This window comes from Cygnus atratus, chromosome 4 (genome assembly GCF_013377495.2).
Source record: "Cygnus atratus isolate AKBS03 ecotype Queensland, Australia chromosome 4, CAtr_DNAZoo_HiC_assembly, whole genome shotgun sequence".
Lineage (NCBI taxonomy): Eukaryota > Metazoa > Chordata > Aves > Anseriformes > Anatidae > Cygnus > Cygnus atratus.
The window spans coordinates 29,045,942-29,065,165 of record NC_066365.1 but is presented as its reverse complement, the minus strand read 5'-3'; the positions used below and the strand labels follow the sequence as shown (position 1 = coordinate 29,065,165).

The 19,224-nt window shown below is 34.2% G+C and overlaps 1 protein-coding gene across 2 annotated transcripts in view; it reads right to left on the bottom strand.

Annotated features, from left to right (window-relative positions):
- The window catches only part of FSTL5 (follistatin like 5), a 261,207-nt gene that overhangs the window by 124,634 nt on the left and 117,349 nt on the right, over positions 1–19,224 (bottom strand). For both annotated transcript variants that reach the window (XM_035550439.2, XM_050710405.1), the window contains exon 4: positions 527–723. In XM_035550439.2, coding sequence (XP_035406332.1) covers positions 527–723 — 197 coding nt within the window. The remainder of the gene's footprint in view (positions 1–526; positions 724–19,224) is intronic.

Here is a 19,224-nt window from a genome sequence, read left to right as displayed (position 1 = left end):
CTAGTGCTGTCGTGCCTTCTGGAACAACAGTTATTGGTGTAAATCTGTAATTAGTTAATAAAGCTTGCTGTTTAGAGACACCATGAACTCTATCCAAAACTGCTACTGTATTTCTTCAGCGCTAACTTATTTTACTACTTGCATAAAGCAGTAATACTCATTTAGCATTACAGAAATACTTTAAAATATCATTTATTTATTTTTTACTCCTAAAATACATCTATACAGTTGGATTTTATGATTGCATGCAATGGACAATAAAACATTTCATGACCAAAGCAACCTATAGCGTTCGTACCCCCATGTATATTTTAAAGCACTGTATTCAAGCTTCTCAATAATTACCACAGAATTCCTGAATAATTCACTTTTTTTTCCAAAATTCTTTAAATAAGTTTTCCACTTCAAAGATTCTTATATATTTTCTAAAGTGAAAGCATACTGAGACGTAATATTCCACGTATAAGTTCGGACAAAAGCAAATGAATAGCTACCATGAATAATGGAAACAAAATCTAAATCTTACCTGAGATAATTCATTTGTGTCCACAAGTCCATTGCTGTCTGAATCAAAATAATTAAACATTTGATCTACGAGAATCTTTTTTAAAGCCATTTTCTCATCAACATTTTTATCTTTTGATTGTGCAACATATCTCCGACTTTGTAGATCCAATAACATATTTTTCACTTTAGTGTATTCAGTAGGTTTGCATTTATCGCCTGAAAAGGAAATACACAACATAAGCTTATTTTGAATTTGATTTCTTAGAAAGAGCTTAAATGAAAAAAAAAAAAAAAGAAGAAGAGTATTAACTTCTTGTAACACCCACAGGGTTGCTTTATGAGGCAAGGAATTTGTCCTGTCGTGGTTTGATCCATATAATTTTTTTATCTGGTCTTCAGATTAAGGCCAAAAATAACTGCAGTTCTAGGCACCGTTTAGCTTTCTGTGTATGGCAAGCAAGGAAAGTCATAAAGAAAGGAGCATCTAAAGATTTTGTAAAATGTTACCTTTGTTAATGTATTTTATGTAAACATTCATAATACCTCAAAACCTGAAAATATTATAGGAAATCATACATTTCAAATAATATACTTCCTAACAACATTTGACTTCAGAAAGTAAAAATTACACTTGAGTGCTCATAAACTAGATTTATCTTTTCATGTACTGGACATATCAAACTTACATGAACAAGAGAAATTGGGATCACCGGGGAAGAGAAAGGATGTCTATGATAAGATCTAGTTAAGTCTCTTCATTATCAAGTGTTCCTATAAAGTGAAAATTGCTCCAACAAATATCCTTCATACACTGATTGCAGTCAGTAATTACAGTTGCTATTTATTTCTAAACCATAACACAACAACTGTTTCTGTTATTCTCTTACATCAGATGCTGTACATTTCAAACTGAACATAGATACTGTTTTAGAAATTTTTGTTTTTATTGAGATAACCTTAATACTTCAAAAGTGTTTTTAATAAGATCAGATACATAAATGCAGACTAGCAAAATATAGTTACAATGTATTTATTGCAAACATTTAGTTGGCTACTACTTGTTATCTCCAAATAGAGAATCCAATGCCACAGCGATATGCTATGCTGTTTAGCAAAGAAAGCTATGTTCCAATTCTTTTAGATGCTAATGAAAATACAAGTGTAAATGAGGAACAAATGTTTACCTCAAACAAATTGCCTAGAGAACTGCTTTGTTTTATTTTGTTACATTTATGACACTGAAGTTTATTATTTTGGTGTATTTAATGGTGTATGCATTATTATAGCGACTGCATCACTACATACCTCCATCACCCTTTCATAAGGTAGAGAGAGAGAAAGTTCTTAAATGTTCCTCACTACCTTACAGTGAGACTCAGATCTAGAAGAGGAGGACTCCTAAGACTGAAGTTAAATTGCACAGGCAAAATATTCTTAAGAATCCAAACCTCTCTAGGATATATATATATATATATATATATATATATATATATATGTTTTCTACATGTCACTGTCTGATATATAGCTATCTGACAAACCCCACTGTATTAACAGCAAGAAACAAACCTAAGCTGTATTTAGCTGACAGCCTAAGCTACACATAGTATTCACAGATTTGTCCTTACCTACCAGAGGCATAGAGATTGAGTACATGCAATTTATAAGACTACTTTCTATATATCTGCTTTTCAGGGGTCTAGCATAAGAATACTCATTATGGAAATAGAATTATTCCTTAGCTATTCTCAATCTGTATTGAGCAAACATTGCCATCTGAATGGATGCAGGCTCCAGGGGGTGAGGAAGGAAAAGCACAAAATTTCAGCAGACTTTAGTTCATTGGTGTTGAACTCCAAAAGACTGAACCAAGAAAGCATGTGTCATCTTTGCATTCCCTAGACTGTTGTTTCCTCAGGGAGACAGAGTCTGGTTTTCCTCCAGTGCAACAGAAATCTAAGACTACACATGACATGCTCCCAATTTTATCTATAATCTTGAGAAAAACGTGAACACAAGCAATGTATTACATAATACACTGCTCAGACCTAATTACCACATCCAGATTTTATCCCCTGTAAATTATTTTTGATCAAGTGGTTCTCAGTCTGCGATACTAAAACTGCAAAGAGGTATTTTTACATTAAAAATATGGAACATAAAAATATGGAACATAAAGCAGTTTACTTCCTAGTAATATCAATTAAATCCTAGATTTGTTACAGTATCTCTGATGAGCCATGAAAGGTCTGAGTTTGAAAAAGAAATGGAAAATTAACTTAAAAAAAAAAGTCATGATCCTTCCCTCCACCCTTTGAGGGATAGAACAATGCCTCTCATTTTAATGATTGATCAGGAATTGAATAAATGCTCTCACATACATAAAGACAATCGAGACGATACTATATACTTTTTAATGAAGAACATTTGCATGGATAGCACAGATTCCCACATGAAAAGTTGCATAAAGCAGCACAAATTTAGAGACAAAAATAAATATTATAAAGCATGTGGTCATGAAAAGCATTGTAATAGTCACTTTTCATACTTTTTACTCAGAGATTAATGGTTATGGAAAAAGTCTGGAAGTTCCATCGCAGTCCAGTAAAGACATTTTTATGCACTTTAAACTTTCTTTTAGATCTAAAGTTTAATGAATAGATAAACTAATTTATTCTCTCACAGTACCTCTTCAGAGAGAAAATCATTTGTTATGTGTATCCTATATTGAGATAACTTCTCATTTTCCTATTCCTATTCCCATGATTTCCTTTGGAAATATTTTTAACCTAAAAAAGTAGCTCAAACTTATCAATATGCTGTATTAATAATGAACAGAAAAGACTAATGTCTCCTTAATATTAATGAAAAATAGAATTAGTGAAAGATACTAATTATCAAAGACGTAGCTACTAGCTACTGAAACATTAATCATGACAGCAGTCCATTGAAAACCAGCTATAAGCAAGGTGAATATAGTTCACAAAGAAATTTCATGTCTCTGCAACCCATCTTCAGCAGTGATTATTTTAAATTCAACAATGGTGGTAAAGGCAATGCTCCTTATGAAGTTGTTTGTACCATGGCTGCAAGATAATACCTGTAATTTGCTCTCACTGTGTACTTTCTCACTCTTCAGATCAACCTGACTCTGAATTACAGTGCTGGCCCTGACAGTCCACTGGCTTCTGGTGTGCTTATGTTTGCTGGAGTCTCATTCTTTCAGTGCTTCAGAGTAACTTGTTTGAAAAACAATCCTTGTGATGAAAATACCACTAACACCTTTCCGAAAAAACACTTGTGTGTTTTTTTTTAATATATTTGTCATCATTTATGTTTTAAAACATGCTATTTTGTTCCTCTACATAGGTTAGTCTGACCCACGTATAAAAAATAATAAAAACAACAACAACAACCTTTACCAACAGTAGCTCCATACTCCCTGCAACCACACTATGCACTATGACACAGTTGTCTATAATAGGGAAGCTGTATATCCCCTGACCCTTTTACCTGTTAGTCAACACGACACACAGTTATTTTAACAAACCATCCTCTTAATTCACTGTCATGGCTTTCTTGGATATTACAGTAAAAGGCAATGTGAGGTAGATGTTTATATTAGAAGAACGAGGCTCTGTTGATGTTTACAGAAGGGCACCCCTGGGCTGAAATAGCAGCACAGGGAAGAACTTGGAGAGCTGCATTTACTTGTGTTCTAACTTGATCAATATTACTCAGGAAATAGTTGTCTGAATGGCACGCGAATGGTAACTCGGGAACAAGTATAACAAACCTGAAAGTGAGGAAAAGTAATTTATGCTTAAAGTAATGGAGAAAGACAAAACTACTGGAACTCTGCTATAAATTGTATTACTGCCAATGCTACAAGAGCCAAAGAAGATGGCATTTATCAAAACCAGAAAGTATGATTTGGCAGTTACCAGGACAGAAGACGAACTTCACAACAATAGACTTTCGGATTGTTGGCACATTTTCAAATTTATCACAATGATTATACTGTTACATCTAGACCAACAAAATGTTTCAGTTTCAGTTCTGATTATGGTTTCAAAAGAAAATTCTCAATTTATATTCCTAAAGTATTTTTCCCATAAATGAGTCAGACTACATCTGCCAATATTAACTTTTAAATTAATTGCATTATAGCATCATGGCAAATCCCTGTTATTTGCGTAATAACTTCTGAAAGCTTGAAGAATACAAAAACATTTAACGTGAAAAAGACTGACTAGATCATATATAATTATATCTATATATGAAAAAGTAATCTATTCATTGTGCATAACTTAATAATTTAATTCAGTTTTTTGATACTTTTTTCCTTCTTCATTTCTGAACTACATTTCTCATATAAATAAATGGCTAATTTCTAAAAGTACTGGAAAGCAATCATGGAAAATTTATGTTTTCTTGTTCGATTTTTGTTTGTTTCATGCACGTAAAAGATTAATTCTCCTACATAGCAAGTTTTTGCAAAGAAAACTTCTCTGCTGTGATTTATTTTACAAGTTTTCTATCATCTCCCATGAAATCCTAGAAGGTGTGCAGAAACCCAAAAGTGACAGAAAACACAAACACACTAGAATCAGAGCGTCATTCTGCTGTCCCATACCTTGTAATTTCTGAACCAGTGCTACTCCTAGGATTTACTTAATTCAAATTATAGAAGTGGAAACACTTGACTGTTTGTTTCCTTCCATTTGGTACAGCAGAGTTTTGCAGCTGTATCCCTGTTACCTAGGAAACAGCTGAAAGTTAGAGATTGAGTGCTATTGCCATCCTAGACAGTTTTAACAATGATATTTGTTCATAACAGAGAAAAAAATGGACAATTTAGGCCTTAATTTGCCAGAGAAAAAGGTATATATCAAAACTAATTAGCTATTTGTGAAAACTTAAGAATAATGATGGTGTAAGTATTGCTAACGCCTGTAGAAGAACATTAAGATTCAATCAGGATAATAGTTAATCAACATTGTTTAAACCCAAGTTCAAATCTCAGGGCTTTGTGTTCCATAGTTTGGGGGAAAGTACTGGTGTACATAGAGATGGAAAGAAAAATCATATCATTTTAAAAATGTAATACAAACCATCTGATTTCTGTTCTCAGTTCTTCTACCACCTTCACAGGTAACGAAGGCATTTTAACCGCTCTTTGCCTTAACATGTCTAAAGTAAGAATAACTCTTACTTCAGAGAGGTATCAAGAGTCATTAATATTCATGGAGCGTCTCTGTATGCACAAAAAGAAAATTATCAGCTACACAATTGTATTCTTATGTATTTTATGATTTTGAGCTGTCGTATCTATCTAGCATAAATGGTTTTCTCAAAGCCATTTTTCCTTCAAAATTAAAATAACATCAGCTCTCCCCAAAGCAGCAACTAGTTTTCAGTGGACAATATCACATACAGTTTACCATATTCCAGAACTGACATCAGGATTTATTTATTTAAATTGAATAGATATGCAACAAGCCTACTGTTAATTTTCTACGTGCATTTTGAACAGATTCAGAATAAGCTAATTAGCCAAAATGCTTCACTGCAAAATTACAAATGGTATTCCCTGAAGTAAAAATGAGAAATTAATCCAAAACAACATATTATATACACACACGAACTAATCAGATACATACATCCATACTCGTGCACACATACACCCCCATACACAGAAGTCACTACAGATAAGGCCTGATCTTAATTGCATTTGAAACACACACGAGACAACTTGAAGTTCTTTATCCTTTCAGCTGTTTTCAAGATCCAGTCACAACAGATAAAGTATGAAAGCTGTAAAGTTATTTGGAGCCCTAACAAATGAAGGCATGTTTCAAACAGCCAGAATTGCTTAGGCTTATCTGAAAGCCAAACTTCAGGCTCAGATACCAGTTTCACAGTATCTTATTTTCCAACATCAAATTCTTATTTTTCAAAACTAGAGCTCAACAGTTTTGACCCTTTACTCTCCACTCTTCTCATGAAGCTCTGGAATTGCCCTTGAGCAGAAGTGATTTCATTTGTACATAGACCTGTGATCTAGGGTTCAGAGGTTAAGAGGGGCATAAGGAGGGCTGTACACTCAGAACAAGTATTTTTCAATACAAAATTCCTGGATAAACGGGTATTAACACATCAATACTTTTCCCTGCTACTTCTTTATATTAAATAGCAGGTGAGAATTTTCTACCATTGTTGGGAAGGAAAAAAAGGGAGAACAAACAGCAAATTGATTGCTTCATGTTCTATTTTGCAGCGTCTGTACTTTTCAATGACTGATACATAATTGTCTAAATTTAAATTCAGGATTATTGTCGGAAAGCCAGATATTTGAGCTTTAAGGACTTCTACAGTTCTTCTGTGGAAAGAGGTTTAAGTAGCTATAAGAATTGTTAAGAACTTTTAATCCAGTGTTGCATATTTACGTGAAATATATGTATAAAAACATCTCCCACACAAAATCCCTACTATCCACTGACAGGTGTGCACACGAATTGTTCAAGTTATATCTGCTGGTGTCCTTAGCCAAGCACTTTTAAGTGATTACCATAGCTGGTATACAAAATAAAATTGAAGCTAGCTTTTCAAAGCCTTAGCTGTACTATGCAAATAAAGAAAAATGTTTTTCTTTCCTCAAATATTACTGGTGAAAATGTTCTTAACCACACTGATCTTTCAGAATTAGAAATCTCATATGACAGAAGTCAATATTCCTTTATCTACACAAATCTGGTGTCCAGTCTTATCTGCAGACAAATATAAACAGCTTTTCAGTGCTTAAACAATGAATAGTTTAGATAAATTATGCCAATTTTCATTAAAGATGCAACACTTTGGTTAAACACCATTCGAAGCTGAATCACATTTGCATAAACAAAATCTTAAATAAATAAAAAAAAAAAAACCGGAATTTCAAAGATTTATTTATTTATTTTACAGGGCTAGCTAGAGCTAATGTTATACAGTGTGAAAAAGCAACCAGTAGATGAAGAAAAGTACTTTTCCCGCAGTAGATGCTTTAAATAAATTAAACATTTAGAGGAGTAGTGGTGGTGAACTCCTACGTATTAATGCTATATGGTTATCTCCACAGATGTCTTCGTAGAAAAGAAAAAAATATATAACCTTTCACCTTCAAGATGAGATTTTAACAAGCTTGACGGTAATCAAAACATCGTTTGCCCCAGCTGAGAAAACACTGAATATGCTGGTTATTTGGACTGCAGGTTAGAATCACAACCACCACAAGCAGAGTTATGTACATAACTGATAAATGCAAAGCCTCTTAAGCAGGAATGATCATCCCTTCAAACAAAAAAACAAACCCACACAGAACTCAACCAGTGGTATCACTTCTCAAAATTTCTTACATTTCTGATGCTTATATTTGGACACTACCATAAAGAAGAAAAGATAAAATGGGAACATTTAACAAATGTGTCTAAACTTCTAAACATATCACATCATTTCAGATGTTATTCAATTTTACTCAACGTGTGGTGAAGAGATTACTTATTCCAGATTTTTGTGTGGTTCGGGGTTTTTGTGTTTTTTTGTTTGTTTGTTTTAATTCCTTGTATGTGGCTCAAGATTTCAGCTCATTTTTTTCTTTGTCCCATACACAGCAAAAACAACTTTAACTTCACAAGTAAGATTTCACATGTGACATTAAGGAGAAGATATATGGGCTTCCTTGTGCTTCCCAGGTTATTAAAGAAAACCTGAGAGGAAAAAGACAAAGGCAGTGTGATGCAAAGGCAGACATTGCTAAAAATGAAGGCTGAGACAGGAGTTTAATGCAGCATTTGCTTTTCCCGTCTAGTTGAGTTAACCTAACCATTGCTGTTAGTCCCACAGGGGTTGGACGAATTTTATTTTGCAGTGTTTAGAGTGATACTATGAGAACTATTAAACAGCATAGGTCTACACTGAAAATAAAAAAATAAAAAAAGATTAAAATATATTCCAAATCCAGAAGGGAAATACATATAGGATGCAAGCTTAGCCTATAATCTATAGAGAGTTCTGCTTTTGCTTCTCAGACAGCATTTACCAGAGGGTTCTCTTAAAAAAAAAAAAAGTTATTGTAAGAGATGAAATTAAAGTCACAATCTCCCTTCTCCTAAAGGTTTATCAAAAATGCAGAGTATTTATGAAGGTGAGGGTGAGGTGAGACTGGGCTAAGTCTAACTAAAAAACCACTACAGCTAAAAGGGACAGTTCTGTGGCTCCATTTCTATTTCTTCCTCTCTATCGCATATTCACAGGACTTCCATTGTTTCAGCTTTACCACAGCTTAGCTTTTGGTGCTAAGATAATTACAAAAGCTTTCACAGTCAGACTTTGCTATATGAAAAGAGAATTAATTATATATATATATATGGAACTAATATTTTATTGTTGTTCCAATTAATATTTTAACAGTATTGGCCCAATTTACATAAGTAATTCAGAAAAGCTTCAAAAACACAGATAACATTATTTTAAATTACTTTTTAATTTTTTCTAGTATCTTTTGGAAGTGCCTATCTTATGCTTACCCTTCCATTTTTTCTCTGGGTACTAAGGCTTCAACCTTTTTCAAGAGTGAGGTGTGGAGAAGGCCTTGGGAACACCCTTAAGAGGAATAATAAGTGAGAGGTACTTTCAGTATCTGTTTCAGGGCGCGGGGGTTGAATTTTATATGGTGTTTGGGGTATTTTATATTTCTCTATGTTTCACAGTCTGAACCTGCCTATTCTTTCTCATAATGAGGTTAAGTTTGAAAATGAAGAAATATTTCTCCAGCTTCTGTTGAAAGAAAAGGCTATTGTTTGTCAAGCACAGATCATCTGTACATGCCATTGAGAGAGCTTAAGAAGGTAAACAGGGTAGGCAATAGCAATAGGTAGGCAATTTGAAAACTAGGCAATTTTTCAAAAACGTAAAATCATCTCAGACTAAGGCAAGATCAGGCAAGTCCTTAGACCCTGCACTATCAAGTCAATACAAAGGGTGTGGGTTTTTGTTTTTAACCACAAAAAATATAAAGCACATTCTACAGGGTTACTCATCTTTGAGATATGATTACGATATCAGTTAGTGCAAATCAGAGAAATCTGAGCTATGGGGGATCAAGGTCAGTAAGTCTATATGATTAAACTTGATTTTAGCTGTCCTAAGAAGGAGACAAATACTGTTTCCCAGGTTGAACATCATAGTTCTGTATCTGTTCTCCATTTTCTCTGTTCCTTCTGCAGAAACAGAAGCAAATACTCTAGTTTGGCAATAAAAGAAGGAAAACAAGATTTATGAATTGAAACTTCAGTAAGGAAGCAAGGAATTTGCCTTTGAATCCACACCAGAATGTAACCTAACCATACTGCTTTGGCACCAGCATAAGCCCGCGATCAAGCTCATAACTTGTACCAGCTTCATGTGTCACTTCCAGGTTGACTCTGTCTCTACCGTATTTAGTATAGGCTTGAAAATGTGCTGTTAGATTTCAAAATCTGTTTAAAGCTAGTCATAATGGTTGGAAAGACAACCTTGTCAAAAAGGATTTTAGTGAAATCAGAAACCTTGCAGACAACTGAGACCTGTGTGCAATACTATTTATTTTAATATTACCACGTCAACTACTGTATTTAAATTTCTACATGCTTAACTAATCTACTACTAAAGAAAGACAGATAAGAGATGTAGGAAAAGACAGTAGTGTACTATGAAGATCTATATCAGTATTTCCCTTGGCTACACATGAAGGGCATATGCTATCATCAACATGGCTGCTATTATTTTATAATGACTTGCCTCATATTATGGCTCACCTTGCAGTATTATGACATGATGGATGAGGCAAAGGTAAAGTACTGTGACACACATTCATTGGTAATACCTTGTGTGGAGGTTTTACATTAAAAACTCAGTATTCTTTTAATGACCATTTGGCATCATACATATATACTCGCATCTGAATTTTTGCTCATACTAATCCTTGAATGTAGACTTCTGTAAATGCAAGAGAAAAGCTTGGCCTACATAAGCTCAGTTTAGGTTCCTTTTAGAGATGCATTGCGTGTCTTGCAAAGTTGTGGGATGACATTCAAGTCTATTTTGACCAGTAATCCCTAAACAAAATTTGGATCATGGTATCTCCTTTCATAGTCACATAAAAGGCTACCTAGAGAGAGTAGATCATTAAATTTTATTCTAGCTTCATTACAAAGAAATAAAAGTTTTAGACATATTTCTCTATACAACTACAAAAAGCTTGCTGACCTGGTATTGTTTCAAATATGTTACTGTCTGTCTTGATGTACAGCCTTCTATCTTTATTTCTCATCTGTGGTTAGATGTAGAAAGACCTTATTAAAGAAAAGGTTAGACTCCTCAGCTTTGCAACGATTGCAATTAAATTCATGGCTTTGTTTTCTTACAACTGAAGCTTTCCTTTCCATAAACACTACCTCCAGCAGAAAACGTCCTTACTCACATAATTACATATTTAAAAAGTAGTTTTACGTCTGTTTGATTTCCTAGTGTTTCTATATACTCTTCTCTACATACTTTACAAAATATGTCTACATATTACCACTAAGTGATGACACTGGCTTCTGTCAAAGTGGGGTGCATTTATTCAAACTGTGATTTGTCAAAATTTAAACAAGAAATTAAAGCCATTTTGTCCACTATTAGGGAAGAAATGGTACAATTACACAAAACTCACTTTACAGGTTTCCAAAAAAAAAAATTCAAAAAATAAAGCAAGTCAATCTGGAATTTAATTGATTTTTTTTTTATATATTGAATATAAAGTAAGGTCGAAGACCAAACTTTAGATTTCCAGCTTTCATACTACATTTCTAATATTTTTAGCTAAGAACAATTTTAAAAGTCTGGCAAGAATTACACACAAATGGATTTTTGGGAAAAAAATAATAATGTAACAAGCTGGCATAAAACATAAAGGGCAGAGAATTTCTACTCCAAGAGAAGAAACATCTTTATGTATATACATACATGTATATAATATTTTATATATACACACACAGAACACTGCCTAGATGCATTCATGCAACAACTACAAATGCATTCCATTTTTCAGCTTGATATTGTTTAAAAAAGTAAAATTAGTTAATAATGAGAAATCTACCTTATCTAGTTTACTTGTAGAAAAGTTATCTTCTATCTCTTAAGATACTACAGAACTTTAATTCTTTCCTTCATAAGAACATGTCAGAACTGAAATTTCACATTCAATCAAATTTCAAATTATCACCTAAACAAACGACCTTGTGACAACTTCAGCTATGTCAATCTATAAGCAGTGACAGCCACATCTCTTGGTAGCAGGGCATTCATCACTTTCAGCAACTGCGTTAAAGAAAGATACTGGCAAGAAACACCTCCATCAAAAATCTCTTTGTTCAAAAAAAAAAAAAAATTCTGCACCCTCCAATGGTAAGAAAATTATCTTTATTTAAAAGAGATCTAAACCAAAGCAAGGTAACCGGAATCCAACAAAGTTTTTAGTATTTTAAGATTTTTTTTCTGCTTTCATGTCATCACTGTCCTTGATTAAAGTAGAATGAAGGGGGTTGATTAACTGCCCTAGCTCTAATTTCAATTTGTTATAATCTTTTTGCTTTCTCTCCGTGTCTGTTGGATACAGTTTTGTTGCTCATCTAATGTATCTCTCTTCCCACCCCAAAGCAGATGTGTCCTATCTATAACTCAAGACAGGTGCCACACATACCAAGATGGCCATATAAGCAGTAGCATGTGTGTCAATCATTACTATTAAGATGTCAAAATAAAGTTATATGCAGGTCATCTTTTACAGCTGAATGAAAGAACACAGTTAAATATGTAATTTCAGTATTACCTTAATTTTTGCTGATGGATTCTGATACTTAACTGTCAGTATATACAGCAAATAGAACTAACATTCAAAGTAAATATGGAATTAATTCACAATTTGGGTAGTTTTAATGATTCTGCAATCAGATTTATTTCCTGGAACAGTAAGTCCTTTTACAGCAAAACTGTCTTTGACCTTAGGTAAAGTTTTGGGGATAAAAATAGACTAAAAAAATACAATCAAGCTGTACTACTACCAAATGACAGCTTCTGTCTTGAAAGACCATTTACGGTTTTATGGACCGTATTCTTATCATATGGATAAGAATTCTTATCATATGGATAAGAATAACATAAAACAATTACTCTCACAATTTTTAGATACTAAAAACATATTCCTGCTCTGTATTATTTCATGTCAGTAAGAAGCAGAAAGCTTTAACCAATTTTTGATTATCTTCCAAACTAAATAAAATGATTCTTTGATAACAGAAAAATTTACTTGTGTTTGTATTGTCCAGTTAGTGGGCTTTCATAGGATCATTTTTGAGATTATTTCACAATAACTGAAGTCATCTAGACTATCTAACTGAGAACAGTGACTAAAAAAAATTCAAGCCTAGAAAACGGCTACGCCATGAGTGAAGGAAGATAAATATTCTGATTAGGGACAAATTAAATTAAAAGTTTGAATACCCTGTTCTTTTGGGTGGTTTGTTTCCTCTACTTCTGACTTTTAGTCAAGTGATTTCTGGGTATGCAATGCTCCATTTTGGTCACAGGAAAAGTTTTTTCCTTAGTCTCCTTAGCTGTCAGTCTACTCCTCCTTGTAAGCAGTCCCTTTGAGTATACTAATCTCAAACCACAGTAAAGTGCTCTGATTTTTATGTCTCCAGATCCTCCCTGCCCCACCATACATTTGTGAAGATTCTGCACAGTCCTGAATTCATACAGGCTCAGACGGTACATGGAGGAAGAGCAAAGTTCTCCCTGAAGGAAGTTTTACCATCTCAGGCTGAAAATATCAAGAAAATGTACAGCAACAGCAGGAAAGTAATGTGGAGTGAGAGACCCAGACAACATAGGAACTCCAAGCACAAATTTATTGCGAGAACACACTTGTTTGACTTTCCAGACTGGTAAACCACATCAAAAGCAACAGCTAAGTTCATCTGTAAATAATATAACAGATAAATATAAGTTCAAAGCATTTCATATTTTTGAGAAGCGTCACTTAGTTAAGAAAAGGAAAATAAGAACTGGAGAAGACTGGTTAAGATCACTATATTCATAGCAGCATAACGATTTTAGATTATATTATATATTGTCATTTCAAAAAAGCAGAAATACAGTGGAAACACTACAGTAACGTATTAGCAGTTGCATAGAAATAATTGTAATTCTATATAATTTAAAATAATTATTCTCAGTTTCTTTCCTGCTTCTTTTTTCTTCCTCATTTTTGGTACTAAATAGCAATCAATTCTAAGTTTAGTAACTCCACCAGGAAGTTTTCAACAAATTGCTCCTTGTATGGTTGCTTGAAATAGCAGGCACAAACTTTATTTTGCTAGTATCCCTTCCATTTTAGGTTTTACACTAAACAATACTGTGATAAAGAAATTTCCTTTCCACACACAGGACAGAAACATACAGCTACAATTGTGCCTGAGGACTCTGATATTACTCAGTGGGTTTGGTTAGCCTCTGTTCTTTTCGTAAACTTGTTCTAACCCAAATATTAAAGTACAAGGAATTTGCAGAAAACTTATATACTATACGAAACAAATATAGTTTATATGCACTGAAAAACTGTGAGAAGATCTGTTGTGATTCAGTATGACAGAATTGTCCAAAGCACCAAAAGATTTTTACTGGTGGTTAATTTCCTCACTAATTACATACCCAAAGTGTATTTTCAAAACCCATATATGGAAATAAATATATATATATTATTAGTCTTCGAAACTCATAGTTTCCATAGGCTTATGGAATTCATTTTAAAGACTGAAGATTTCAAAAGAAGTATTAAATCAGAAAGAAATTTGTACTGTGATACGTACCCCATTGTGTGAAAGGAAGACATGCTTGTTTTAATGATTTGCAAGTTTGAGAGAGTTTAACCTAAATTTGCCTCTAGACTTTGACTGAGAAACAAAGAAGAGAAGAAAAGACTAGGCTTTTCTAAGATTATTTTCAGGTTGTGCAATTTCTGTAGCTTTCTACCGTTGATGGGTAATCAGACCATACTCTGTCAGACTCAGACATTAAATCATTTGCAAGCAGGAGGTTCCACAAGATTCACGTAGTAGACACAGGGAATATTATTATTTTTGATGATATTATTATTCCTGCCCTGAGAAAAGAGTGGGATTAAAGTACTGTATACATTTGCTAGGCAAGACTAAATTTGTTCATGAGTCAGTTCCAGTCTCAGCCTGTGCATCTGAACAAGCTGAATTTCCTGCTTCTTCTCAAAATTAAGTAATATAGTACACAAAGTGTCACTCAGAAAATAATCTCGAGAATGACTCACTTCTAGCCTTCCTAGCCAATAAAGGTTTTGAGAGGAGGAAGGACACAAAAATTGTCTTTTAAAAAGAATAAAATAACTCAGAATTTATATTCAGATAAAGATGTCAAAAGTTATTGGTACTATTGTTCTAATTCTTTTTCCAGAGTTATGAGCTTGGACAGTTTCTAAACATTGCTGTTTTTTTTTTTTGTTGGTAGTGGGTTTTTTCTTTTTTTAAAGAAAACAGGTATATAAAAACTCCCACTTAATCACTTCCTAGAAATGCATTATTCTCCCGTTAGATATATTGGCAGGAAGTAAAATGAGCAGCATTTGGATACAGATTTTCACCTTTATGACTTAATAAGCTAATTTCACCTTATAACTTCACCCACTGTTATTGCTTCTGTTAGAAGCTATAGTCAAAATTCTTTCTCTAATATTCAAAATATATTTTCTTAAAGTCTCAAAAAGTTACTTAATGTTAAAACAATTAACTACCAGTCACAAGAATTCTCCGAGATGCAAAGTCCACATGTACATTTATGGGCTGCTATAATAACTTAAGTGGCCCTTATAATAATTGGGCCAAACTATCAATGCGTAAATTGGAACATGGTTCCTGTGCCTATACTGCATGCAATGTATCACCGGACTGGACCAAATAGGAAAAGAATGGCAAGTGATTACATATGTGGACTACAGTTCATTACAAACTCTATTTTTGGTAAATTATTTCTTTACCATCACCACAACAATTCAAAACTTTAGTTGTTCCAAGCAATGCAGTGACCACCCAAAACCACTTCAACTCCTTCCTTTGAATAAGGATCTTCATTAAAGCTGTCAACCATTGCTAATTCAGCAAGGGTGTCCTGCTGGGTGAAAGTAAGCAAAAACAGCAAGAAGCCATTTCTTTTCTCAAGGAAAGGGATGTTCTAGTTACATTTGTAGGTCAGATAAAGTATGTTATAAACCTTCGAGAAAGTTATAAACCTTCCTTTCTGACTTGTAAGATGTTTCATTGCAATCTGCTATTCCTCTCAAGTCCACTGAGACAAATGGTCAAGAACTCTGGGACTGCATATCTAACGTGCAATACATGCCAGCTTCAGAGAGCTGCAAGTCGTCCTAAAAAAAAAAAAAAGTGCCAATAATGTGAAATGATGTATTACTGAAGGTGGGAATTTCTTACTAAGTACTTATTATACTAAATACCTTATTACCTAGGCCAAATACCATGCTTGAATTTATTCCCAAGAGACACAGATGTGAAGGGTCTTTGTCCCAAAGGCCCTTTCAACTTTAAGAATAGCCTAAATCACAAGGGTGGAGATTTAAAGAGGTCACTCATGTCAAAGTACGTATTTGTCTAGGCAGACATTCAATTCTTCAGTTAACTTCTCAGCTTAAAAGTATAGTGTCTGCAGAACTTTCTAAATTATCTTGAAGAATGCCTTAAATTCATTTGTCACCAAAGACAGAAAGGTACCTCCTAACTCTAACCTACTCCAGGTAATTGAGAAATGATCTCATGAAGGAGAGGACACTGCCTCAATGGCCTTAATTCTAATGTTAAGTAAATTATCGTATGCCAGAGAGAATTACAGTCTGTTTTCAGCGTCTGTACTCCCCATGATAAAGCTGATCCTTCCTGAGTCTGAATGAGTGCCCAGTCTTCAGAGATATCCCTAAGGCATCTTGGCAAACTCGATCTTGGATATTGAACAGGTGCCAGAGGGCACCAAGAAGAAGAAAACTTGAAGAAAAGGAACTGGACGAGAAAATCTATTTCAGAAAAAGATTTAAACATGAGAGACCTGACACAAAAGAGTACTTACAAAAGGATCAACTTTCAAAATCACATGCCTGCAGAAGGTGACAATCATGGCACGGTTCCTGACATTGCTGCTGCCAAAGGAATCTTACCCATTGGCAGACCAACCCATTGTGGTCCACAAGCAGGAGCTTTTGGTTATAAACCATGACCTATAGCTCCTTTCAGGTTCTGAGAGCAGCCATTTTAACTATAAACAGAAATCAATCTATATCCTGACGGGGCATGATCTTCTAGGTTCCCAATTTCTGACAGTTGAAAAGAACTCATGAGAAAGATTAAAAAAAAATCTTCAACAGAATCAATCTACAAATCCATATGTGCCAGGTGCATAATGACTAAGCAATTCTGGAGCTTTGAAGGTCATAGTCAAATTAATAAACTTGTATTTCAATTTCTTGCCCCAGTGCAAAGAGAAACTAAATATGTTAAAAGACAATCATAGCAGTGAGAATAAATATAAAGAAATTCGAAGAAAATATTTTTAAGTAGGTCTTATTCAGAAATCAGATTACTTTCAGTGAATATATTAAATCAGGATGGGAAGACACAATGAAGGATGTGGACTATTCTCAAAAATATGTATACACTGCAACTCATGCTGAGCAAAACACTATCACCACAGTGTTCCAAATCTTCCTGAAAAAGGTCTAATATAGGAGGCTATGCTCTTCTTTGGACCTTAACTACCATTATGGCGGGTATCTCAGCAAAATTGTTGAAGAGTACTCAAATTCTTCTCAGCAAAGAAGTTTGCAGTTTAACAAGTGGATGTATGTTTAGGCAGTTCTTTGATTCTTCCTTTATGTTTTGTCATCAACACACTGCCATGGTGTTACCTTCTGGAACAGTCTACCTTCACCCCCCCCCCCCCCGCTAAAGAGAGGAATGATAAAAGCCTTGATGTGCTTTCCCTGTGGACATAATACTTCTATCAAACAGATGGATGGATTTCCTCAATCTTTCTAATAAGAATTAATGGAAATTTAAAAAGGATTTATTGACTGATGGCAGATGGCTGAAGGATTTTGCAGAGGTGTGACTCATGTAAATTACAACAGAAGCAAATTCAACCTCTTGCTGTGGACAAAAGGTTAGTTCTGCATTAAATTAGGAGCATTCTGCTCGGTTAGATGTTAAAAGGAAGTAAATACTTTCATTTTTACATTGTCAGATGCAACCACGCTAACACTTCAACCATCCCTTGATCATCACACATACTGCAAACCTAATTTGTGTTCTTAGAAAGAAGCAAGTTGAAACCCTCATGATCAAATACATTACGCTCAGACTTAAATAGCAGCTGCCTGTGTATATACTTTAAATTGCCTCTTGCAATCCTAGTTTTTCTCAAGCAATGGTCTCCCCCTTGTCTACTAACAGGTTCCATTGTTTTTTGTTCTTCATGAGCAAAGTAAAGGTGAATAAAGCTAGAAGGAAACACAAACAGTTGAGCTTTCTGTTTCAGTGTTACTCCATCTCCCACAGATATGAAGTCATGTTAGGATGCACCATACTTGATTTGTTGTTATTCACAAATCGAGAAAAAATGATTTCTTATCAGCAAAGACTGAAGAGTCATCACCTCCCTTTTTCTTAGATGCCTTCTGATACCAGTTGATTAACTTAAGTCTCTGCCAAAGGTACATATTGCTACTCCTGAACCTTCAACATAACTGCACAGCTATGGAAGACCACCAAGCAAACCGCCCGTTGGCTAACGCTGTCTGCACAAATGGCAGGGTACTGTGACAAACAGTTCACCCAGCCTAGTAAGTATGTGGTGCTGTAAGTCCTATATTTTGCTCACTGCCAAAAGTTTTGCGATACAGCTTTCATGTGGTCAGACATAATATAGGGGATTCTTTGCACTCACATCGTGCTCCCAAGAAATACCAAAACACAGGTAGCTGAATGACCTTCTATAGAAGAAAGATACTATTTTAGCATAGGATGATCAGCCCAATATTTCAGTTGAGTGTTGCTTATTGCAGAAGATGCACGTTTGAGAACACAGGACAAAGAAAATATGAGATGTAGACTTTATACAGGCAAACAAATACAAAAATAGAGTCCTGGGTTGAAAACCACTAAGACTAAAATTATAAAACACAGTCTTTACATTCTCATAATATTTTATTACTACATGAAAATTTTATTTTTTTTCTTTGATAACAATTATACGCAAAGAAAAGACTGTCTCTGCAAAGATAAAGATTATTTATGCCCCAAAATGTTCAATTTAAACAATCTCCATTAAATACCCTAATAATTAAGTATTTTTCCCAATCCGCAAAGGCCTTTGTAACCTATGTAATAATAAGTTACAGACTGAAGTGTCAGATAGTATATACTAAAAACAATTTGTTTACAGATCTCATTAAGTGTACATGTTACTTGAGAAAGAAAACAAAACACCACCTTCTGTTCATTGCTATATTTAAAGAAACCAATGAGAATTAATCTCCATTCCAAATCAACCAATTTAAAATGTCTTTGTCAC